Consider the following 25,355-nt stretch of genomic DNA (forward strand, 5'->3'; position numbering starts at 1 on the left):
CTGCTGCGTGTCTGGCCTGGTTTTTGACCCAAATTTTTCACCTCTAAAGGGTTAGAATAGATGACCTTCAAGGGAACAGCTTTCAAGATATAAATTTTAACTCATAAGTTTTTAAGAATGAAATGGGGCTTTTTTTTTTTAAAAAAAACTGCTTTTTGTTGCTCTTTTGCTTGTACGCTTCCTTCAATTCCAAAAATTTGTATTCCCTCTCCTCCTCCTTCACACAGGGAACCATTCCCTTAACAAAGATGAGAAATGAAAGTGAAAAACAAAAAAAAAAACAACTGTGGCTGAATGTTATGTTTCACACTGGTGTAACCTCTTACCTCTCTATTGAAAGAGGTATAGAGCAGCTTTAGCCATTATAATTAGCATTTAGTTTCCTCTTTCCCCCCATTTACATTGTAGCATCATTATATATGTGGTTTTCCTGGCTTTTTTTCCCACTTGACTAAAAATGAGATGTTTGTAAAGTCACTTAGCATGGCTCCTGAAACATAGTAGATATTGTATAAATATTTATTCCTCACTCCACCCTCACCTCCATTTCCCATGAGTTTATATAACTCTTTCCAGAATTTCTTGTATGTTTCATATCCATCTTTTCTTAATAGTGCAGTATAAGATTACATTCATGTGTCACATTTGTCTGGTCCCAGAAGAGAGATGTTGTGAGCCCTTATTGTGACCTATCTGCTCCATTGTGCTCACAGGTACAAGAGGTTGCAAGTTTATGTCCACAGCCAACATACAGATAGATTCTTGTAGAAATTTGTTTGTTACCTCTAGAGCTCCTTTTAAAAATTTCTTTTAAAAGTCCCAAGCTTTAACTTAGTGCTAGTTTGTATGATGTGCCAAGAAATTTATTTGTACTTCAGTTCCCTTAATGTGGGTGGAAGTTTCTCTCTTTTCCTCTTTTGACAGAGGGCCAGTTGGAAACCGATAGAGTTGACCAAACTTCTTAGCCAGGGCCTTATGAGGAGTGCTTGAAGAAAGGGATGACTAACTAAAGGCCTCGGAATCCTGGCCTTTTGCTTACTTTCCTCCCTTTGGGGATCTTTGAGGTTCTTTATCAGTTTATACTTAGGTGAGCTCTGTGAGTTACTCTGAGTAATCTAAAGTTAGTTAACTTTGCACAGATAATTAACAAGAAGTAAACTATATTTTCTGTTGTCCCTGGTCCTTTTTTCTTTGATGTTCATAAATGGTTGAGTATTTGGGCCTCTAGAGTCTAGAAGAAATAAGGTGAAAGAAACTGAGCTTTGTGAGGCCCAGTGCAGCGTCAAGCATGTTTGAAAGCAATACCCTGGATTCTGGATTTACCTTAGACAAGGTGTGTAGTCTGATTTAGGTATGATCTTTTGTTATTTTTGATGGTGGTAATTTAAGTTTTTTATTTACAAAGCATATGCATGGGTAATTTCTCCAACATTGACCCTTGCATAACCTTTTGTTTTCCCCTACCTCCATTCCCCTCCCCTAGCTGGCAGGTAGTCCAGTACATGTTAAATGTGTTGAAATACTTGTTAGATCCAATATATGCACACATATTTATACAGTTATCTTGTTGCACAAGACAAATCAAATCTAAAAAGAAAGAAAAAAACCTGAGAAGGAAAACAAGAAATGCAAGCAAACAATAACAGAAAGAGAGGAAATGCTATGTTGTGTTCCACACTCTGTTCCCATGGTTCTCTCTCGAGGTGTAGATGGCTCTCTTCATCACTGAACAAATGGAACTGATTTGAGATCATCTCATTGTTGAAGAGAGCCACGTCTGTCAGAACTGATCATGATAAAATCTCTTTAGGCTATAAGCTTAGTAGAAACACTGCTGGATTAAAGGGTATGCACAGTTTGATAGGCCTTTGGGCATAGTTCCAGATTGCTCTCCAGAATAGTTGGATCCATTCACAGTTGGTGGTATTAAATCTTAAGCCAGTATACCCCAAAGAGATACTAAAGAAGGGAAAGGGACTGTAGGTGCCAAAATGTTTGTGGCATCCCTCTTTGTAGTGGCTAGAAACTGGAAAATGAATGGATCCCCATCAATTGGAGAATGGTTGGGTAAATTGTGGTATATGAATGTTATGGAATATTATTGTTCTGTAAGAAATGACCAGCAGGACGAATACAGAGAGGCTTGGAGAGACTTACATGAACTGATGCTGAGTGAAATGAGCAGAACCAGGAGATCATTATATACCTCAACAACAATACTGTATGAAGATGTATTCTGATGGAAGTAGATTTCTTTGATAAAAAGACCTAACTCAGTTTCAATTGATCAATGATGGACAGAGGCAGCTACACCCAAAGAAAGAACACTGGGAAATGAATGTAAACTGTTTGCATTTTTATTTTTCTTCCTGGGTTATTTTTACCTTCTGAATCCAATTCACCCTGTGCAACAAGAGAGCTGTTTGGTTCTGCACACATATATTGTATCTAGGATATACTGCGACATTATTTAACATATATAGGACTGCTTGCCTAACATATATAGGACTGCGAGGGGGTGGAGGGAGAAAGGGGAAAAATCGGAACAGAAGTGAGTGCAAGGGATAATGTAAAAAATTACCCTGACATGGGTTCTGTCAATAAAAAGTTATTATAATAAATTTAAAAATAAAAATCTTAAGCCAGGAGTCATTGTCTCATCCGGTAATTTGGAGTACAAATTACAAGGGGAAAAGAACAGTTTTCTTTGGGGTGCTGTTCTCCACTGTCCTAGAAATGAGGTCTGGAATGTGCAAAGACCACACCTTGGTCTTCCTTTAAGAGCAAAACACTTCATAAACATTAACTCCTATACCCTCTGGGCACCACTTTAAAAAAATAGACCTGAAAGCCTTGCTCAAAGACAGTTGAAGAGCTGGTAGGCCCCACTCGTGAGGACCCATGGTAAGATTGGCCCTGTGCCTCTGCTCTGCCGTGGCCTTCTCAGATGCTGTGGGTTGCGTCTTTTTACCCTGGCCCTCTTGCTGTGTAGAATCTGAAATGCTGCAAAGACGACCACTTGTCCTGCAGGGCTTCGGGGCTCCCTGCTTCTTTATAAGGAAGAAGAAATCAATACACATTTTCTCTTACATGCACTCAGCAGCACTCCCCCATCTCCCTCCCAGATCCTGAGCCTGCAGGGAGGGAACAGAGCTCCATCAGCTCTTGGGAAAGGGAAATGCAAACTGCTCATTATATACTTGAGAATCAGGTTTTTTAAAGCAATTCATGTGGTTGGCTTAGGTAATAAGGTTCTTGGCTTGAATGAGTAGTTAGTGCATGTGGATGGAGTAAGAATCGGCTTCCCCACCAGGGAATAAAGGCCAAAGCATCATTGTGCCACCAGCAAGTTGTCTTTGCTGCATAAATGCCCGGCAGCTCAAATAATCAGAAGGCCCAAGCGGTTGCAGTCGTGGAGTCTTGGCTCTGCCTGGCAGGGAACACTGAGGAAGGCAGGGCCCGGGTCCCCCTTTACCTTCCTAAGAATCTGTTCTCTAGAAGATGAATCAGAAGGCGCAGCACAAAGGGGATCAGCAGGAATGAAGGCCAGTATGTCTACTAATAAATCAGTTGTATTGGCTTAAGCCTCACTCTCCCTCTCCCCCAGCCTCACTCTCAGGTCCTTCAGAACTTTTTCTTTTGTAGGAACCCTTACTTAGAGTTGTAAGATTTTGTACGTATAAAGAACCTTAGAGAGGATAGAGTCACAGGGTGTGGGGCTACAAATGGCCATCTCCCAAGCCCCTTGCTGCACAGGCACAGATCAGTTAAGCGATTGTCGCTAGGCCTCGCAGCCCCCGAGTGGCAGAATTGAGAATCTCCCCTTCCTTCCCCCCCCCCCCCCCCCCCCCCCAAGTCTCTGGCTGCTGCTTCTCCCGCTGGATGCTGCACTTCCACCGGGCCCGGAACGTCCCTCCTCCGCTCCACCTCGCTGAGCACCAGCTTGCCCACAAAACCTGTCCTGATTCCTTCAAACTCCTAGAGCCCTCCCTCATCTTTGTGTAGTTTTTCACAGACCAACAATTTGGCTGGAAGTAGATACAGAGGTTTCTGAAATCACCTCAGAGAGAGTTATACCATATGGTGCTAGGAAAATAGGGCTGGGGAAAATGGGGGTAGGGAACTGAACACTGAGCCTGATAAAACGATTGCAACCAAAGGGAGGAACTATCATCCACTGGGTCTGCCCTATGAGTAGCATAGGGGGATCAGAGGAGGAGACCTTGGACCCTGCCTGTTCTGGGAGGTGCCTCCCCTTTGTCTCCCCAAGTACTGGATCCAAAGTGCTGATCTGGGGCATGTGGCCAAGGGTCCAATGCGTTTGATCATCATGCCCCTTGAGGCAGGGTCATTCTGTCTGTCTTCCCTTCTGTCTAATGTCCACTTCATTAGGACTTTGTTGAAAGCGGTGGCCCCCCTGAATAAGGGGCTGCACCCTGGGTTGGTCTCCACCCACCCCACCCTGCACACAGTTCGATCTCCTCTCTCCTCAGTGAGCAGTGCTCACTGCATCCAGGGTTTGCACTGGCCCCCCACGCTCTGTCTGTAGGCCGCCCTCTCCCCATGCACATCTCTGGGGTCCTCTTCACTCCCTGGGATGCTGTCCCCAGTAAGGTATATACACATACACGTGCCCCCCACCCCAGACATTGCAGCACTTTCTCCTTGCTGGAGCTAAGCATTTCCTCTTCCCACAGACCCCTGCCCCGATCCCCAGGGACACCCCGCCACCCAGGCGCAGTTTCCCTTGATGATAAAACTGTGTGTCCCAAGAGGCACAATTGAAACTCTGCTCATACTGTTCCCTCCTTGGCTGAATGTGTTTTTACTGTGAGTGTGAGAACAGGGCTGCCTGTATTTAACCTGCAGTGCAGTCTGGGGTCTCTTCCTGGCAGTGCCCCAAAGTGCTCCTGATAATACTGGAGGGTCAAAGGAGCAATTGATACAGAGCCGTTAGCCTGCCAGGTTTGACACGACCATGTTGCCAGGGTGGCGACGGCCCAAAGCTAAGTTTGTGGGGCTGGTCTGCTAAGCTTGGGTTTCCGCCTTCCATTGCTTAAGGGAACATGGCATTCCTGATTTGTATAATAAGGCTGTTAGACGTGATGAGCCCTGGCTCTGGCCCCCAGATGGGAGCCATCCTTGGTGGGTACCGGGCATGTTCAGCTGCCCCTGGCGAGTTGGCCAGTTTGAAGTAGTGGCAGAAGGAACTATATGAAGCAGGAACTATATGCTTGCACGTGGATTGTGATTCCTAAGAAGGGCTTCCTGAACGGCCAAGAATTTCCTCTCTTTGTGGCATCTGCTTTGGTTCATGTGCCTTTTAGCCATGGAGTAACCAAATGGGCCCTGTTATTTTTCATGACTTTCCCGAACTGTGATGACATGGAAGGGGAGACTCCAGCCTGCACACTGAGGTAGCATGGTTTAAGCTGCATATCACATTTTAACTATTTGTCTCTGAAGTTGCCATATTTAGGGTTGATATCCTGCCTTCAAGTAGAATGGGGGCCATGCTCCCTGTCACACTCAGTAGGGTATTAGCTGGGCACTTTCCTTGTTTGACTGCCAGTCAGCAACAAGCACTGCTGCTGAATTAGAGATGTTTAGGCCTTCAGAGATAGGAGTTAAATGCAAGCTAAGAGATGCTCAACTGAGCTGCCCCCTCCAATGTACAGGGTCAGTGTGCAATGCTCATGATGTGAAATCTAATGTAACTGTGGTATCCTGTCTCACCTCCAGTTCGGTTGGAGGAAGTGATTCACATCTAAGCAGTGAAGCGTCCCTTGGCTTTTAACAGGAGCGGTTAGAAGGGCCGGTGTTTGAACAGGGAGCTTCATCTTCCTGAAGCTGGCAGTCACAAAACCGTAAACACAACACGGACCAACTCTATTGCCTAGAATCGGGGTGGCTTGACGTTAGTTAATATTAAACATCTCCAAGGCGGGGAGCTCTGCAGCTCAGCTACGGAATAAAAATAAATAAAAATAAAGAGAAAACCCTGTTAAAAGCAGCAAGATGATTTGTCATCTTTCCTTTGTGAGGCAATTTGTCTTTACTCGCATCAAATCTGTTAAAACAGTCAAACTGTGAAAGTGGAAATCATCTTAGGAATATAGAATATTAATGCACAGGAAAGGAGGAAAAGTCCCTTTTGTCTAAAGACTGTTTCTCTCCTCCTTTTGGAAATCTGAAGGAGGCAATTTCTTTTTGCCTTGGTAATTGTCTTGTAAATGCTGAGATTGTGAACTTGGTGGGTGGGGGAAGATAGGGCTGCAAGTACTTTATTCTTTCCTCTATCAGGACACATCCAGTCTTCAATAAGGGGTCCAGATGAATAGAATGGCGTCCTCACTGGCTTATTGGAGGCTGGATTTCTGGTATGGAGGTGTGATTTAGAGACAGACGGAGCCAAGAAGGAAGTGTGGAGGTTATGAAGTGGGCTTGCTGTGAAGGTGCCAATTTGGAACTGCTTTGAAGTTAATGGAGGTATAGGATTGAGAGAAGAAATACTTATAAACTATTGTTCCTCTTCATATCTATTTTCTCTCTCCCCTACTGACTTTCCCCTCCCCTCATCTCCAGCCTCCTTTGTTTGGGATCTGAACTTGCTTCTTAAAAAATTTATAAATCTTGCTTCTGATCTTTAGGAGACAGGCCGGAGGTCACCTGTCAGCATCTGTAATTTAAAGCTGCGGGGCTAAAAGCATTTGCAGGGGCTTGAAGGACCTAGTTTTGACCTGACCAAAAGAACGAATTGAAACAGCCCTTCTTGAGTCTCCTTCAAGCACTGGGGAGGCTGGTGATGAGAGCTGTCACACGAGGTAATTTATGGGCTCCGGTTTGCTCTGAGTGGCCAGGATGTCCTGGCTTTGGTAGAAATGTATCACGCACTGCCATCGTGTGGCCGACTGAGCACACGTGCCCTTTTGGGTTCCGGAAGCCTTGTGAAAAAGGTGGTGGTTGGACAGAGAGGCCCACTCTTCCTCACTTAAAAGCACAGCATTGTCAGCTGCTGTGTTGATTTGCCTCTACAGAGTGCTGAAAATTGGGGAATTATTAAAGAGAATTTTGTGTTTCTTTATAGATAGTTGTGTTGAGATTTCAAAATAAATTTCCTTGCTAATATTTATTCCACTGTCTCACAGTGGAGTTCCAGTGTTCATTCCAATTAATTAACTGGGATACTTGTTCCTTCGAAAAACTGTCTCACCTTTCCTTCCCCCTCTCTCATTCCCTTTTGTTTCCCTTGCCTGTCTCCCCCCCATTTCTTTTGCCCTTCCTCTTTCAACCAAGTAATTTTGTATGTTTCCTTTTGGATTTTCAATATGTATCTGTCCCATATTCATGATGATAAAGGCTAGTTTAATCATCTCCATCCACTTCCATACCACCTATTGTAATTGGGATCAAAATGTTCCCTTTTGGAGAGATTTCAGAAAAACCTCTTGGGCATCTGACACGCAGAGGAAGTCAGAAATGTGTCTCTGTGGACAATAAGTGACTCGGATTGGGGTTAGAGGAACTAATCTGGAGTAGTTTGGGAACAAAGGAAAGATGGAGAGAAGGGTTCGGTCTGCATAGGGAGCTGGAGGGAGAAGGCAAGTGGTAGATGGGATTCTGATTCCACTAGTGAGGGCCCTTGGATGAGTGGAATTTGAGAGCCTGCCGTGCTGTGCCATGAAAATGGTTCCGGCACATAGATAAAGTTTGTATAAACTTGACCTTTATTTTGATTTGTGTTGATATCTAGGCAGCTCTGGGTAAACTGAAACAGTTAATACCTGATCTTTGCCACCTTTTGTTATCCATTATTACTATTCCCCAAACTATGTAATTCAGCAATCATTTAGAAAGGTCCATTCTGAATGAGGTCCTGGGCCAGGTGCTGGAGTTAGAGAGGAGGACACAGAACAGATGTCCTGCCCCAGAGGAGCTGACAGCCTTGCAGGAGGAAGGAGACCTGCAAAGATAGCCAGGCCACAAGGCACGTCAGAATTAAGCCCCTCATGGTGCTGTGATACTTGTAAGACCGTTGTTCTATTTGTGGTCTACATGAGCAAGCAGGTCCCTGCTTAGTATTTGGTAATATTCCTTAAAAAGGTAGAAATTAGTGTTTTCAATGAGCTGTTTATATAGATCTGGAAGGAAGTGTAGAGTCACACTAGGAAGGCCTAGTGGTCGTCTCCCACTTACCACAGCCTTTCCAGACACAGCTGCCATCCCAACTAGTCGTCCCTCACTCTCTTCTTCAGGGTGGGACAGTGCTTGAATAGGAATGACCACCCGCTCTGCTTCCAGGTGCTCAAGTCCCTCTCTCCGCCGCTGACCTACGTGACACCACCTGAGGGGTCTGTGGCCTGGCCATCTGCCTGGTAGTGGAATTCCCTTTTCTCTGTCATCTCCCCTGATTAAAGGGTGAGCTTCTTGAGGGCAAGGCCTTTCTCAGCCCCCCAGAGCACCTGGCACATACTAAACTCTTAATAAATTCTGTTACATTTACTCACCCCTTCATTCATCCACTCCAAGTCTTCCTTTATAAAGGACATACCTGAAGCCCGAAGAGGTTCTGTGGGCACATAAGCAGTACGGAGCCCTGCTGGCATTCAAACCTGGGTTCCTTGACTGCAGAGTCAGTGCTTTTAAATGGACAAAACATCAGCAGTAAATGTTTTGCGCACTGGCACACAGACACCTGAACATTGGCAGTATTCCGTGCCACAGATACAACATTGAAATTTTTTTTTCTGAGGTTGGAAAACAAAGACCATCTCTGCTATTTCATGTTCCTCCCAAGTGTATCTTACACGGTCCATCTCCAGAGAAGGCCAGACACTTAGGTGATGGATCATCTACCCCCCTCCTCATTTTACAACACAGGAAATGGATGACTTGACTTGACCAGGATCACACAGACAGTCAGACTGGCTCCCAGGTCAGCAGGCTCTCCCCTGCATCCAGCTGTCTCCCTGAGATTACTGTTTGATTTAAAAGGTAGACACACAGTGTAGGTGAGCATCAGTGAAATTATTAGATACACTGAGTATCCCCACCACGCCAAGATCATTCTTGCTCCTTCAGTCGCTCCTGTGGGTAGAAGCGGAGCTGCCCCTCAGAGAAGCACTGGGAAAGGGGACATTTCTGTAGGGGCTGCTCATCTTCCTCAGGACCGATTTGGTCAAGACTTTGGCCAGATCCTGCCTTCCCTGTCTAAGAATCTGCGGCTTCCTGTCCTGTTTGAGTGCTCTGTTCATCTCCTTTGATCCTTAGCACCAGGTCAGGTCAGTCTCCAGCATTTACCGCCAGCGACGGTGAGCAGAACAAGGCCCCCATCCCTGTGGGGAAGGGGGTGGGAGGGGCCGATGAAGGGGAAGGCGCCACCTGCCCCCGTGGGGGCTGACAGGCTATTTAGAGAGACAAAGCACACACGTGAAACGAGCCAAGGACATGTTTTCAGAGCAACAAATCAACATGTATAAATTAATCCGGTACAGCGTGTGTGGTGTCTTATTTTAATCAAGTAAATGACAGGGTTTGCTTGGAAGAGTCTCTTTGCCAGGAGATTTCAAAGAACCGGCCTCAGGTCTTGGAAAGTGACATGCTTTCCTGGGGAAAATGACTTTGGGGTGATAGGGGAGGACGGGGAGCAGCAGGGGATGATTGCTTTCTGCCCACATCGCCTGTATTTGGGGGCAGCACTTAATGGTGCCCATAGTGTTACAGAAATTGGTGGGGAGGAAAAGAGTGTTTGGGAATGAGGTAGGGGGTGGGGCGGACGCAGGTACAGGGCCTTCGGGAACCAGACTCCTGGATACTGCTGAAGGCAGCGGCCTTGGAAACTGAGAGCCGGCCAAGATCATTTGCAGGTTTCATATGCCCCTATTGTGCTATTTGTCCTTCTCCGATCATGAGCTACAACTGTCAGCGTTCGAGTCCCACGATCAGTGTGCAGGTGGAGCACCAGAGCGCGGACGCTTGCATGTGTCCGTGTGTACGAACTGTCTGCCTTACCGCCATGGGCATTTGCCTTACATTGTTCAGTAATGTTTAAAATGTACCCACTGAGAAGGACAATTGATTGCATTGCACAGGCATGCATAGTTTGTACTTTTTTTTTAAAGCATGGTCAGAAGAATTACATAATAAATAATTAAATCCCAGATCCTAATACACACATACACACATTTTATGGAAAATGGCTGCTAATCCATGACCATTTTTTCCAGAAACAGGTTTTATGATAATATAGTAAAAATATTAAATTAGAAAATGCCTCACTAAGGGTTATAAAACCTTACTACAGTGGAGATAGGTAATTATCCCCTCTACAGCCTAAATGACAGTTTAAAAGAAATAAAAATGTTAGTGCTCATTACTTGCTTTTGTAGGTTGCAATAAAGGGTAAGTTAAATTTTAATTCAAGGAAGAGCCCCTGCTATCGACCTTCTGCCTCTCTCTACCTCAGGTGTAAGTCCTCTTAATTACTCTATGTAGGTTATTCTTCTGCATGGTACTAATAGCAATACACTCTAAGGTGCTTAAAGTCACCTTTTCTTCAGCAGACATTCCCACCGGCAGTTGAAAGGAAAGGAGTGTGTGTGGAGGTGGGGGACAAAGGGTGGGAATGCATTTCAGCTCAGTGACTCAAATCTCGATTCTTAATATGATTGGTGGAAGGAATTATGTTGTTGTTGTTGTTTTTGTTTAATTCTGAGTTCATTGTGCGTAGCCTTAAGGGGGGGAGACCAAGAGTATTAAACTATACACTTAGCCTGCAGAATCAGATAGAGACAAGGTTAACCTGAAGGATTGATAGTTTGGCCAAGTGCTGATGAGAGAAAATGCTGGGGGGGGGGGGGGGGGGGGGGAAGGCCATGGGATTTTCTGTGCTTTAGAAGAACACCTGAATCTTGATAACTTGCAGTTGTTTTGTAAGAGGGCCGAGTGGTTATTGCTGCTACTGCTATTTTATTTTGCAAAGGGTAGAGCTGTCTTTCACAAACTGACTGATGCTTTGTCCTGAGCAGTAACCTCTGGATCCTAGGGCTTTTGAATCCAGACAAACCTGGCTAGCTAGCTCTCAGTCTTTTGAAACTCAGAAAACTCAGCATCTCCCTAGTTTATGATTCTGAATTTTTCTCCCCAGTTCACTAGACTCCTTCAGTGAATGGAAAATTCAGCCAGAGATGAAACCTGAATTTAAAAATGGGGCAGAGGACAGTTCGTGTATGATTGTCTAGAAAAAGCCATCTATCTTTGCAAGGCACTTAACCTCCCACTACCCCAGGCTACTATCTAAGACTGTAAATTGCAGAGCAGTTGCAGATCTTCATTGGTAGAGGGAATTTCCTCACCAGGAGTCCCCTGTATCAATGAGCTCATGGATCAAGGGGAGGGCAGGTAGAAGAAAGAGCCATTTAGAATTGGAGCCAGGCTCAGCTGCTCACAAAACTCCTAGAGATCTCACATATCTTGTCTTTTGTTGAGCAACACATGAGTAAGGAAAAATTCTTGAGATTTCAGAACATATAGGGGAAAAATTCAGAGCCTTAATCAATACCACAAGATGTTTTGATTTTCCCTGTTGTATAAACATTGCCTAATGTTTTGCATATGAATACCTTTAAAAGTATAGGTTTCTGTTCCTAGAAGGGTTCAGTAAAGTCTGTGCCAGTTGGCGCCGGCATTGAGACTGTCAGGTCCTGTGAACTGGCGAATCCCTCCTTTGTTTTCATCTTCTTCCCTCCCAGGTGAAAAAGGGAAGGGCTAGAGACCACCAGCACCTGTGGAGCCTCCAGAGGAGGCCATACAGTCTGTGACTTCCTCTTGGATTTAAAGTGAGGTGGATTAGAGGTGACCAAGGCTGTTGGAGCTAGGAGAGAACCAGAGGGCCGCCCCCCCCCCCCCCAGGAGCCCCTCACCTTGGCCAGTCAGGTCAGCCTTCACCTTGGCCTTGGGGGAGGTGGGGATACGAATCGCCAAGAATTGGTCCCTGCTTTTCTTCCCAGCATTGTTGTGGCTCAGGTAGGGGGAAATTTTGCTGAGCTCCTTGGAGGTGATGAAAAATGAGGAAATCAAAAAAAAAAAAAAAAAAAAAAAAAAAGAGGAAATCAACACAAATCTACAAAGGGACCTCTCACCTTGGTATGTGGAGAAGGGGGAAGGAGAGTTATTTTTAAATTAATGGGATTAAGCTTAAAGGAAATAGAATCACAGGACCCTAGACATCATTTAGTTCAAATCTCATTTTATAAATAGAGAAATTGAGGCACAGAGAAAAGTGACTAGCACTGAACTTGAACTATGTCCACTTTACAATTACTTTCTCATTTGACCCTTACAAAAGTAGGTGCCGCATCATTTTACATTTGGGGAAACTGAGGCACACCCAGACTAAGTGACTCACCCAGGATCACAAAGCTAAGAACTCTCTTGAGACCAGATCTGAGCTCGGCCTTGCTGACTGGGCTGCTAACTGAACTGCCTCATCAATAATCCATGATCACAGCAGAGCCAATTCAAGGGTCAGAACCCTTGAACTCCTGACCAAGAACCAGGACTCAGGATTTGGTTGCTGTGGTCTCCCCAGACTGTCGCAGATTACAGGACTTCGGTGCCTCTATGGGTGTCCTGCAGGGCTTTGGAAGCAGCTTCTTATTTTCCTTTTAAGACTCTCTTTTAAGTTGATTTCTGGATGAGGTTTTTTCATTGTTTTTTACTCTTGCCATCCATAATCATCGCAGGGAGTTAAAAACTCTTCTGAAGAAACTTGCATTGAGGGTTCCCACACAGAGCGGGTGGAGCCCAATTGTGGTTTTCATTGGATTGAGACTCTCCAGCCCGTTTTTTCTTTCATCCTAGATTTTTATTGGGTCATTTTGTGTTAAATAATGGTGCCTGTCCTCTGCTAGCAGGTTATCTGCCTTTATTTGGCAAGAATCCCCATTGTTTTTCCTATGGATCACCTTCTGTACAGTGGGGTATGCTTAGCTCTGCCTGGGAGCCCTGGGGGCCCTCTGACCTCTGAAGAGAAGTTGTATCCCTTGAGTGGAGGCTGCTGGGGTCTGCCCCGGGCCCTGTCTCGCCTCCCTCCCCACTAGACTCCCTCTTGCCCCCAGTGTCAAATAAATAGAAAATCCTCTGTTGGCCATTCAAAGCCTCTTGTCACCAGCCTCTTCTCCTTTGTAGTCTCAGACTGGACTCCTCTCCAGTCTGGGAGCCGGCAGCCCCGGCCTCCCCGCCTCCCCATAGGTCCTGGCACACAGCAGTCCGCTTTTCCCCCAGCTGCCTGCCCCCTGGGCCTGCAGAAGACCTTCCTGCAGCCACCTCTGCCATCCTTGCTCACCCTTCCATTCTTGGGTCCCTCCCAGGTTATCTTCCATTTGCACTGGGTTTTTTGTATACATAATTTTTTTGCATTGTGTTCCCCAATAAATATGGATTCCTTGGAGGCAGAGATCCCATTTTTGCTTTTGAGTTCCCATTGCCTGGCACAAAGTCAGCTTTAAGATATGTTAATTGACTTGTAGGCACATGACTTTTACCTTTTACTACCTTCTTCTTTATGCTTTTATTGACACCACCCACTGGGTGACTGTATGTATATAGAGCAGAGATTAGAAGTTACTTCTTTGATTTCTGGTACACAAGATCATGAGAGAGTGTGATTTCTGGTACACAAGATCATGAGAGAGAGTGTGTGTGTGTGTGTGTGTGTGTGTGTGTGTGTGTGTGTGTGTGTGTGTAAATGTCAAAACCCAACCTTTAGAAATAAATAAGCTAGTCTAATTTTTATTGGGGTGAAGGGAAGGAAGGGGAGGGAGAAGGAAGGGAAACTCAATTCTACTATTGGAACTGCTGCATATGTGATATTAATTGGAATCTTGTTGCTGGGTCATTTTCATTGTTTTTCAAGTACCGTCAAGTCCAAGAAAATGTATGAAAACTAAATTATATCCCCCACATCCCATTCCTGATTGAATCCTCCTTAGAGTGTGGCAGTCTCATACATCCTATTAAAATATTCAATCTTGTTTTCTTACTTGAAGAGCCTGTCTGTAAAGGGCAAACTTAGAGAAAGCTCATTCCCTGGAGACAGGGTCCCCAGCCACACTGGAATAGTGACATATTTCAGGGCAGTCTGTACTTGGTTTGCTTAGAGTCTCTTTTCCTCCCTCTGTGTTAAGGAAGGAGGCCTGTGGAACATACTTGTTGGGGGTTTTCTGTTGAAAAATTAGTGTTTCATATCTCTTCGTCTGGATTTAACCTTAAAAAAGTTACTCAGAGCACATTTTTTTTTCATACTTCCCTTTTGGTTTTGTCTTTTAGGACAGAGCTCTATCGTTCACTCTTTGGAAAACTCGGCGGCGCCCCTGCAGAAGGCCCTCGGAATTAAGTCCCCACCCCAACCACTGGGCTCGGTCTTGTCTACTAGAATTGAAGAGACAGCAAGAGAATTAAAAGCTGTCTCCACATCTCAGTGTCAGCCGCTCACCCAGGCAAATGGTCAACACTTTCTTAACACTGAACTTGGTCGGGGAGCTAGTGCAGTCCCTCTCAGGAAGAAGCGGCTCTAACAGCACCCACTTATAAGACCAGTTTGGTACCTCCAGGACCTCCCTGTCCCTTTTAGAAAATGTCTTCAGTGCTTAGTGTGGCCAAGGGAGCCATGGCTCACATCTAAGACGATCACAGCCAGAGCTATTGGTTTTGCTACTTTTAAACATTTGGAAAACATCGGCTGTCAGGGACCTTCTGTTCTACCAGAACTGGTTGGGAATTCTTCTTTCAAGCAAGAGGCTGTTTGCATGATGGGGGACTGCACACTAAGGAAGGAGGCCTGAGCCAAACTCTGCTTGTCCTGGTCAGAAGCTTCTCATGGCCCCCAGCCACAGGGAGCTCTAGGAAGTGGTTCTGCCCACCCTTTTTCTATAGCTCAGAGATATTTGTGGATTTTCAGCTAACTATTGATCTCTTGACTTTCTTTTCTTTGTTTTTCCCCTCTAGCCGATAAGAATTCTTTCAGAATTCTCTTCCTTTCTCACCACTCATGACACACTTTATTGAGGTTAACTCTGGTGTAAATCTAGCAGGAGCAGATGATTCACTTGTTTTTCATCCAAAGGTCAAAAGCTGGAAATTAAATCCCCATAAGGGGGATTTATTGGCCTGCTGTGGTCAATCTACAATGAAGATGATCGTGCATAAGTAATGCATGCATATGGATGGAGCAGCACGTGGAGCCAAGTGCTCAGCTGCCTCCTTGCTCTGCCCAAATCTTTATTTGATACCTTAGCGTGTATGAAGAGATGCTTAGACCAGCTCACAAAGTATAATTGTCATAAATACAGAGTTGTGGTTTGGGAAATAATATTTTGGTGATGAAAATGTCCAAACAGAATTACAGATTCTTATTTTCCTAGAAATGAATCCTGTGTTCCATTGGCTTTGATATCCAGTGACTCTTGATTATAACGGTGTCCTGAGGCTGGGATCCAGTGCATTCAGACTTGAGTGTTACATGGATTGTCGTTTATTTTTATTTTTTTAACATACATATATGTCTTCTGAGCACAGAATGGGGGAGAATAGAATAGAAGAAGGTTTCTCCACTTATAATTAATTGATCTTTTTTTCATGGTGACTTATTTTTCCTGCCTTGATAGTCACCACTTGGGTTTGATTGTCAAGGAAATATAAAATTTTCAGTGGCTGCTCTATTTCCAGAAAATACCAATCACCAGAAATCTAAGACTCACCAGAAATCTAAGACATCACTCAAAAGGCATCTCTTTTTTGAATATAATGTATGATTCTTTCCATCTGGCCTGAGGACTTCCAGGTTATACATACTATAATAGCAAATAAATAACTCTTAAGTATTTCTCTGAATGTGACATCAGACTTGCTTTCTTAAGGGGATGAGGCCTTTTGTCACTGTCAAATTTCATCAGGTGAAGAATGAGATCTAAATAGGTGTTCCAGAATCTTTGGAGCAAATATGCTTAATTAAAGTGAATGAAAAGTCGGGAGCAGTGTGAAATACCTAACAGGCAAGGGGTTTTCAGCAAAGGGAGGCCCATGTTTTAAAATTCAGAATACCACCCTCCTTCCAGCCAAGAATAAATTGGAAACTATTTTAATTGACACGGATACTGCAATTCAACTGTTACGAGAAAGACAGATTAGTTGATTGATTTGCATTTTAATAAAACTAATACTTTACATTTTGGTGGCTAATGCTGATTTTTAAATGAGTTCAGAGCTGTTATCTAGAGTTTCAATCCAGAGACCTTTTTCAATGTTGACTGAAGCATTCTCTCTTTTGTATGGAGTTTTGCTTATTTTATTCTTGACCAGCTGACTACTTATGGCAGCTACAAACCAGGAACCATGCAGAGCCCATCAGTACATTGTCAAAGGCAGAAGAAAGGGAGATTTTGAGGAACCTGGTAATGTCCAAAATGTGATGTCATCCTTGACTGTCCTCCATTGCCACAGACGGAAGTAGCTGGGAAAGGTTCATTGAGCTCTTCCTTCCATAGTACAGGAGGGCTTTGTCGAGGCCGGCTTCACCCTTTCACTGGTCCTCACCCACAGGCCCAGCCAGGGACTGGCCTTCCTGGGTCCGCCTCTGGGAGTAGAAAGGAGCTAGGGCCCTTCAGGTGCTTTGAGATGCTTCAGTGAGAAATGGGAGCTTCCAGCGGGCAGGCCTCCCCTCCTCCTCTGTCCTTTTCCTCAATCTTCCTCTTCTCTTGGGATCACCTTGCCAGTGTTGTGGCAAATACTCTTACTTCCAGTTCTCTTGCCTGCTGTGACTTAAAACTTGTCCCGATACCCTCAGCTGCCTTGAGTTAGTGCAAGGTGAACTGTGGCGGCTTTTTCTAGGTGAGCATGATGTCTCTGGATCCTTTTCTGTTGCTTTTGCCTCCTTCCTTCCCAGATCTGTTCTGGCCTCTAGTTTTTGGACTGAGAACATGCAAGGATTCTACAGGTCCTGACCCAGAGACCTCATTAGAATATAGGGAGATGATCACATTGAAAGGTGGCCATTTCTATTCATTTTTCCAAGTTAATCCTCCCTCCCCCCGAATTTTGTAAGGATTGCCAAATATTGCCTAAGATTTGGTATTCTGGATGGCCACCTCAAACCAGTCAACCTAAAAGGAAGATTGAGTCTGAGCCCCTGAATTGATCCAGAATGTGCCTTTTGAAGTGCAGTTGGGCCTTTAATATTCCCTAAGGGTTCCTTCCACAGACATTTCATGCATTTAATGCCAATTAGTGCCAATATCTTTCTTTCCCGGGGGCCAGATTCAAGAAATGGCGAGTGCCAGGCTTAGCACAAATTTTCCAGATGAGTAGAGTCGACCAATTTTTCCGAGACACTCCCTGAGGCCCACCAGTACAGAAACTCAGAAAGGTTGGGTTCCTTCTGGCATTTTTATGTGTACAGGTGATCTGATGACATGTATTCATATGAGATTTTTCTATTGTATATGATGTTTAATAAATATCTTGAAATGAAATAACCACACCTTTTTGCTCTTTTCTTCCTTTATGGAGTTGCATTATTTGGAGTTGTGTCTTCATAAATAGAACATTTCCCTGCCTTGTTCCCCACTAAGCCAAGCATTTCCTCTTCAGTTCTTTCTCCTTCGACATAAGTTTTTTTTTAAGGTATCATGATTTTATTTATTTACTTTTTAAAAAATAACTTTTTATTGACAGAAGCCATGCCAGGGTAATTTTTTACAACATTATCCCTTGCACTCACTTCTGTTCCAATTTTCCCCTCCCTCCCTCCACCCTCTCCCCCAGAAGGCAAGCAGTCCTATACATGTTAAATAGGTTACAGTAGATCTTGGATACAATATATATCTGCAGAACCGAACAGTTCTCTTGTTGCTCAGGGAGAATTGGATTCAGAAGGTAGAACTAACCCAGGAGGAAAAACAAAAATGCAAACAGTTTACATTCATTTCCCAGTGTTCCTTCTTTGGGTGTAGCTGATTCTGTCCATCCTTGGTCAATTGAAACTGAGTTAGATCTTCTCTTTGTTGAAGAAATCCACTTCCATCAGAATACATTCTCATGACCAACAGGATGATTTCAGAAAGGCCTGGAGAGACTTACACGAACTGATGCCGAGTGAAATGAGCAGGACCAGGAGATCATTATATACTTCAACAACAATACTATATGATGACCAGTTCTGATGGACCAGGCCATCCTCAGCAACGAGATCAACCAAATCATTTCCAATGGAGCAGTAATGAACTGAACCAGCTATGCCCAGAAAAAGAACTCTGGGAGATGACTAAAAACCATTACATTGAATTCCCAATCCCTATATTTATGCACACCTGCATTTTTGATTTCCTTCACAAGGTAATTGTACAATATTTCAGAGTCTGATTCTTTTTGTACAGCAAAATAACGTTTTGGTCATGTATACTTATTGTGTATCTAATTTATATTTTAATGTACTTAACATCTACTGGTCATCCTGCCATCTAGGGGAGGGGGTGGGGGGTAAGAGGTGAAAAATTGGAACCAGAGGTTTGGCAATTGTTAAAGCTGTAAAGTTACCCATACATATAACCTGTAAATAAAAGGCTATTAAATTAAAAAAAAAAAAAATACATTCTCATACAGTGTCGTTGTTGAGGTATATAATGATCTCCTGGTCCTTAGAGACTTAGAGACTGCGGGTCCATCTCACGCTGCTGCCGATTTGTATGTATTCAGTTTGTCCAACAACTCTTCCGATCTGAAGTCTTCCTTGCTCCTTGTCCGCAGGACCAAGATACGGGGTAAGCACAAGGTGAGAAGGCCTTGGCTTTCTGTTATCTTATTATCTATGGATTTCCTTTAGAGTCTGTCTTTACCTCTTAGTAGCAGGACCACCCAGAGCTTTCCTCATAGTCACCTGGCTGGCAAATTTGGACCTCGGCTTAATAAAGAAAAGTGAAAACAAGGAGGAACCTTAATCCCATGGGAGAGCAATGAGTCCGAGCCGGAGGTGTGTGAGATCCTAAATCGTGAAGCCAGTAAATATTTACTAAGCACCTACTGTGTGCCAGGCACTGGGGGATACAAAGAATGGCAAAAGGCCTCCCCTGCCCTCATGGAGCCCTCGGTCTAATGCACGGTACCTAAAGGAGAATTGCTATTTCCCCTCTTTGTTTTTGGGATAGCTGGAGCTTTGGATCTTCAGTTAGGCTGCTGGGCATAGGCGTGAGGGAGGGGGCTCGACTCCTGGTTTTGGAAATCACGGGAAGTGTTTTATACCCAAATTATTCGTCCAAGAAACGCTCCAACTGGTGGGAGAAGCCGCGGTTTCCATTTTACCAAGTCTGCCAGTCATTCCATTTTCTTCTCACAATGTCGCCCTTTAGCCATTTCTTGCGAGGGCCGTGAGGGAAGAGCCGGGCTTCGCGGTAAGTGGAGCCAGACCGAGGCTGGCTCTGGGATTCCGGCTCTCAGAAGGTGACGAGGTACGGCCCCGGCTCTGGCCACGGGCCTCCGGGGACCACGGAGAATCCGCCCCGCAGCGAGGGGACACCGAGCGAGGGAACGCGTCACCGAGGGCTCGCTCCCTGCTCTCCGGGGGCTCCTGCCCCAGCGGTCCCCAAACTGCGAGTCAGGTGCCGGGGCCCCAGGATCCCGGGGGCGATACTTTCTTTTCTGGGGCGTCAGCGGCCGCAGCTGCTGCAGAGCAGGCTACGGCTCTCCGTTCTGCCAGGATCAACGCCCTCCCGGGTGGGCCTGAGCCCCGGGGCTGGGGGCCTCCCTCCGTGTTCTGGGGGGATGATTCCATCACCTGGGCCGCCCTCCGTGGGTGGCTGCCGCCTCCTCCCGTCCCGGGGCGCTGTGAGGCGGCCGTTTGCAGGAGCATCAGCCCCCGAGTACGGGCCGCCCAAGCCTCGGGGTCTCCGGAAAGCGGACCCCAGCAGTGGGAGGGCGGCCGCGGCCCTGAGTGATTCAAGTGGAGCCCATCAGCATCCTGAGAGCTGCCGGAGAGAAGCTTAGGCTCGGGCGCTCCGAGCTCTGGGTAATGGTGTGTAAATTAGTATGCAAGTATGGCTTCTATTTAGCACAAAGCAATTAGCCCAGTGATCTGAGATTCCTGCCTCGCCGCCGGCTCCGGCCCGGCTCCGCGGGCTCCCCGAAGCCTGCCCAGAACGGCGCCCGCGCCCCCAGCGCTGCCCCGGGGCCGGGCCCCCTCTGCGCCCCCTGGCAGGCAGCGGGGGCTCCCTCGGAGACCGGCCGGGACCGGCCAGAAGCGACGGCTCTTCGCCCCGCGGAGGCAGGGGCAGGCCCGGGCGGCCGGGCCCAGGGGGGCCGCTTCCTCGCCGCGTCCAAAGGCGGCAAAGGGGAGAGCGGCCAACGGGGCCCTCGTCCGCCCCCGAGTCTGCCGGGAATTAACTATATTAAGCTTTAAAATGACTTTCCGGCGTGACTCTGTGTCCTTTAAAGTCTGCGGCGCAGCGCCGGGTTTAAGAGCCGATGTAATGTTAAAAGGCTAATGCGGAACACTTTAAATGTGATCACTGGTATTCATATTGTTAGAAAAGATAAGCAGCAAAGCGAGATTCGGAGCCGCGCTAAGGATGCTTTTGAATTTACTTATCAGCGCTTAAGCAGGACCCCTCCGGCCCCCTCCCCTCCCTGGGCCCGGGAGAGCCTCGGGAAGGGGGCGGCGGCCGCGGAGGGCGCGCTGTGGTCCGCCGGCGGCGCCGAGGGCAGGTCGGGGCCTGGGGCCAGCCCGAGCTCTCGGCGCAGCCCCTCCGCGAGGGAGCCGGGCCCGGGGTCCCGGGCCTGCAGCCGCCGCCCAGCCCGGAGGAGCCGGGCTCGGGGAAGGCGCTTGTACCTAAGGCCGCAGCCCGAGAAACGGGGCCGCAGAGAAGGGGGAGGGGGAGCAACTGTGGGATTTCCAGAGCAGAGATCCTGGAGCAGGATTGCTCCAGAGTCCGATTACACAAATGGGCCAGAGGAGAGCCCGTCTGCGGCCGAGCGGCGGAACCCTCGGAATCGGGCCCTTAGCCGGGTCCTCCGCTGACAGACACAAGGGACCCCGCTTTCCTGCGGTGCCCCCCACCCCCCGCTCCCTTGGCAAAGGGGGCAACCAGGCTTAGGGTGGAAGCAGAGGAGACCAGCGTCCCTACGGCCGGGGCTGAAACTCGGGGGCCGCCCAGGACAGAGCTCTCTCTGCAGATGGGGAAACCGAGGCCCGGGGCGGGTCTGCCGCTCCCAGGGATCTTGACTGGTCCCTGCGGGCTCCCGCGTCCGACGTCGTCAGCCGAGCCCTCAGGCGGCGGCGACTTGTGGCTGCCCCCGAGGGCCCCCGGGACCCCTGACCGCTGGCCCGGGTCCCGCTGGCCCTGTTACCCGCGGGAGGCTTCCTGCCCCCACCGCCACCGCGGCCGCGGCCTCTGGCAAAGGTAGGGCTTGTGTGACCCCCTCCTGCCGGCGGGGCTGCCCAGGGGGCCTCTCTGGCTCCACTCGGGCCTGAGCCGCCCGAAAACAGCCCCGACTGAGCAGTGGTTCAGCTTTAATTTAGACTATGGCTGCTAATGAGCGCGGGATCTGGAGTGTGGGTCCCAGCCATGCTATTACCGGCTGTGGGATCTGAGGAGAGTCACTTAACCTTCGTGCACCTCAGTGTGTTCACCTGCAGAATAAAAAGGGGGGTGAAGTAGGTGGGCTCCGAGGCCCCTCCCCGCTCTCCAGGCCCTGCGCCGGAGGAATCTGTCTCTGTCCCCGAACCTTCTCATCTTCTCCCCACCCCCCAGAAGAGAATTTCAACTTTAAGACAAACAACTTCATTTACAAGTGTGTCTCTAATTAGCTGCAGAATTAGTAAAGCTGAGTTTCCCCCCATAGATGGGATAAACCCTCGGGGGAGGCTGGTGGAATAGAGAGAATCGCATTTCCAATTATTTTGTTGAATTGCTAATTTAGTTATTGTGCCTGGTGTAATTGTGATGGGTATTGGGTGTGCTATTCAATTTGTTTTAAATATTTGTGGGAAGGCTGATCAGTAATGGAGCTGACCTATTTTGTGGCCCAAATTGAGAGAAAAAGACTAAAATAAAAACAGCTACAAAGATAGAGTTTGTTTCCATTTTGATTTTGATCTTTCTTATTCCTCTTAAGACTGTTGGTGCAACAAAAGGTTTAAATGAAAAGATGCCGTCACTTTGATCTTCTGCTTTGGAAAGCTGACAGTTTCCCTGCTATTTTCCTGAGTGTTTTTGAGGCTAAAGACTTTTAAATGCATATAAAGAGTTCAGGAGTTTCTCTCCTCCTATAAAATGGAGACTTTGTGTATTTAACTCTCAAGATGCCATTTCTAGACAGATGCACAAAATAGAGGTAGGATTTGTGTGCCTTAGCTACAACTTCAGAGTTTCCCGGCATTATTGTGAGAACTCTAGGGTTGTGAGAGCAGGCCTAGAGTGAAGTGAGGGCAAATCTCATGGTTTTCATGTTGCTGATGACATTTTGTTAAGCACCTACTATGTGTTCTAAGCTCTGAGAGTACAAAAGATGGTCTGTTCTCAAGAAGGCGACATGTAAACAACTATGTGCAGACATGCTTTAGACGGGATGAATTGGAGCTAATTAGCAGAGGGAGAGCTTTCAGGAGGATGGGAAAAGCCTTGTAGAAGATGGGGTTTGAGCTGCCGCTTGAAGGAAGCCAAGAGAAAGAGATGGAGAAGAGAATTCCAGGAGGAAATATCAAAGACGCTTGTTTTAGAAATCACGTAAATTGAGATCAGAGATGGGAAGTGTTTTATATCCAAGGTTATTCATCAAGAAAAGCTCAAGCTGGTAGGAGAAGCCATGTTTTCTCCCAAGTTAGTCAGGTGTTCTTAGAACTATTCTGTGCTTTGATGAGGGGAAAATACAAGATCTTCAGCAAGTTTTGAAGCCACGATTTTTTCTTTCATTATACAATGAAGTCTTAGAGTACACTTAGCGTGCGGCATCCAAAGAATCGATTTTGTTTTCCCATTCCCAGACAAATACCAGGAATTCACAGCGATGAGGATGTGAGAGAACTATTGTGCTGTGCTTCGGTGATGGAAAAAGTTTTCTTACTTTCAGTAATAAATTTGAATTTGTTATCTCTTGCTCCCTACCCCCAAGTTTATTTACATGAAAATATTAGGCCGAGTGCATCTAAATTTTATGGTCAAATCTATTTTGCAGTTGGCTTGTGACCATGTATAAAGTTTATGTACTCGAAAAAAAAGTACTCAAATATTTGTGATTTTGATTATGGTTGCTCAAAAGCAGGGAATGAATAGGTCCAAATGAATCTGTGTTTGAAGACAACCTGTTCTGATCCTTATTAGCTTTGTGAGCTCGAGGAGGTTGTACTAACTTATGGTGGGAGGTATATAGTTGAGAAAGGGGGAGAGAATTTAAGACCTTAGGGTGTGTGCTGGAGAGAGGGGAGAGCTTTTCCTGTGAACAAACACAAGGAAATGATGGAAAGCATCTTTCTGGGCGAGTTATCAAGTTGGTTAGTGATCAAGTTTGGTTGCAATATCAGTTAGTAAACATTAAACCTTTTTCTTGGTGCCAGACACTGTGCTAAGTGCTGGAGATACAAAGAAAAGCAAAGGATACTTCTCAAAAAGCTCACAGTCTAATGGAGAGAGCATGTGAACGACTGTACAGGATGTAGTGAAAATAATGAACAAAGGGAAGTCACTGGCATTAAGGAAATGGCCGGGAAAGGCTTTTTGTGGAAGGTAGGAAGCCAAGAGGTGGAAAGGAGAAAGAACATCATTCTGGGTTCAGGGAACAGAGAAAATGCCCGGAGTCTGAGATGGGGTAAATCCTGTGAGAAACAGCCAGGGTCACCCGATGGACTGATGGGAGAGGAGTAAGTCTCCAACGTCAGGGCAACACCATTGCTCTGGTGGGGAAGATTCATTAAAAGGGCTGAGTAAATGGGGTGCCAGCAAGGATCCCCACAGAGCTGGGGGGGATGGTTATAAAGAGAAGACACAAGGAGCTTCTAGGAAATGATACATACCTTTGAGTGAGTAAGTGCAGAGGGGAGGCGATAAGAAATAATCATATTAAAATTATTTATATAGCACTTTAAGGTTTACAATGTTATCTCATTTACTGAGTGAGAAGGGAGCCCAGGATGACCCCAAGGCTGGGAATATGGAAGTTGGGTACTGGGGTGAGAAACAGCCAGCAGGCTGGAAGGAGGAAAAAGCTGTCTTTGACATGATGAGCCAGATGCCAATGGGACGTATATTCCAACCCAAGGCAAGTGGTCTAGAGCTTTAAGGGGCACAGGGTTGTGGGCCTAGAAGTCTATATACGACCACCACCTTCATGAGAGGAGGCTGGGGATTGAATAAGCTTGTCCAAGAGAGCACAGAGGACAGAACCTTGGAGAAAGGCCAGCGCCCTAGGGATGCAGAGCTGGGCGAGGAAGCCAAGGAGAAGCAAGAGAGCCAGGTGCGTCCAAAGCACCCCAAAGGTGGCGGCCATGAAAAATGGCCCCAAAACAGACTGGCCTTGAAGGCTCCCTAAGGAAGGGGCTCCATCAAAGAGTACAGGGGAGCAGAGATTGAGGGACAAGGAAGTTCAGAGGTTGTAGAAACATGATACCAGAAGGAAGAAAGTGGGCAGGCTCCACCAGAGCCAGGAACTGGATGTCCCTTCAGCATTTTTGGGTCTCCGTGTACTAGCTTAGGAATTGACTGGAGCTCAAGTCCTGCGGGGGAGAGGGGAGGGCAGTCTTCACTTGGAGAATGGCAACAATAATGAAAATCAACTCAAGTAATAGAAACTAGAACTTATGGACATGTATAGCTTCTCATGTTGATTCATGTTATTTGTTACATTGCTACTAGCCTGTGTTATATTGCTATGTAATCTATGTAATTATGTGTAATGCCTCCCATACTGATAGATTTATGTACACCTTGTTTCATACCTGTTTCAAGTGAGCCCCTTTAGAAACCTGCTAATCTGATTTGATTTTCTATTTCCTTTGGTGTTTTCATCTCCCTTCCTGAGATGTCAGGGAGGGCGTGACCACTTTCTTTTTATGGTGTTTTCACTCCTTTTTTGAGCAGTCAGGGAAGGCGTGATCACTTTCTTTTGGGGGTTCTCACCTCCTTGAGAAGTCAAGGAGGTCATGACCATCTATGTCCTAAATCAAAAGAAAAAGGGGAGATGTTGGAATCTTTTCAAAGTGTTAAGCCATTAGAGTTGATAGAGACAATAATTATCTAATTTAGCCTGGTTCTGTATGATTGCTCTGATCCTACGAGGAGATGTTATAGACCAGAACTTGAACCAAGGTACTAAGT

The 25,355-nt window shown here is 46.2% G+C and overlaps 1 protein-coding gene across 1 annotated transcript in view; it reads left to right on the forward strand.

The window, feature by feature from the left end:
* The window catches only part of AATF (apoptosis antagonizing transcription factor), a 95,122-nt gene extending 77,586 nt beyond the window's left edge, over positions 1 to 17,536 (forward strand). The window contains exon 12 of the mRNA XM_031966545.1: positions 14,329 to 17,536. Coding sequence (XP_031822405.1) covers positions 14,329 to 14,395 — 67 coding nt within the window. The 3' untranslated portion in view covers positions 14,396 to 17,536. The remainder of the gene's footprint in view (positions 1 to 14,328) is intronic.
* The last annotated feature ends 7,819 nt before the right edge of the window (positions 17,537 to 25,355 follow it).

Source organism: Sarcophilus harrisii, chromosome 4 (assembly GCF_902635505.1).
Source record: "Sarcophilus harrisii chromosome 4, mSarHar1.11, whole genome shotgun sequence".
In the NCBI taxonomy this organism is placed as follows: Eukaryota; Metazoa; Chordata; class Mammalia; order Dasyuromorphia; family Dasyuridae; genus Sarcophilus; species Sarcophilus harrisii.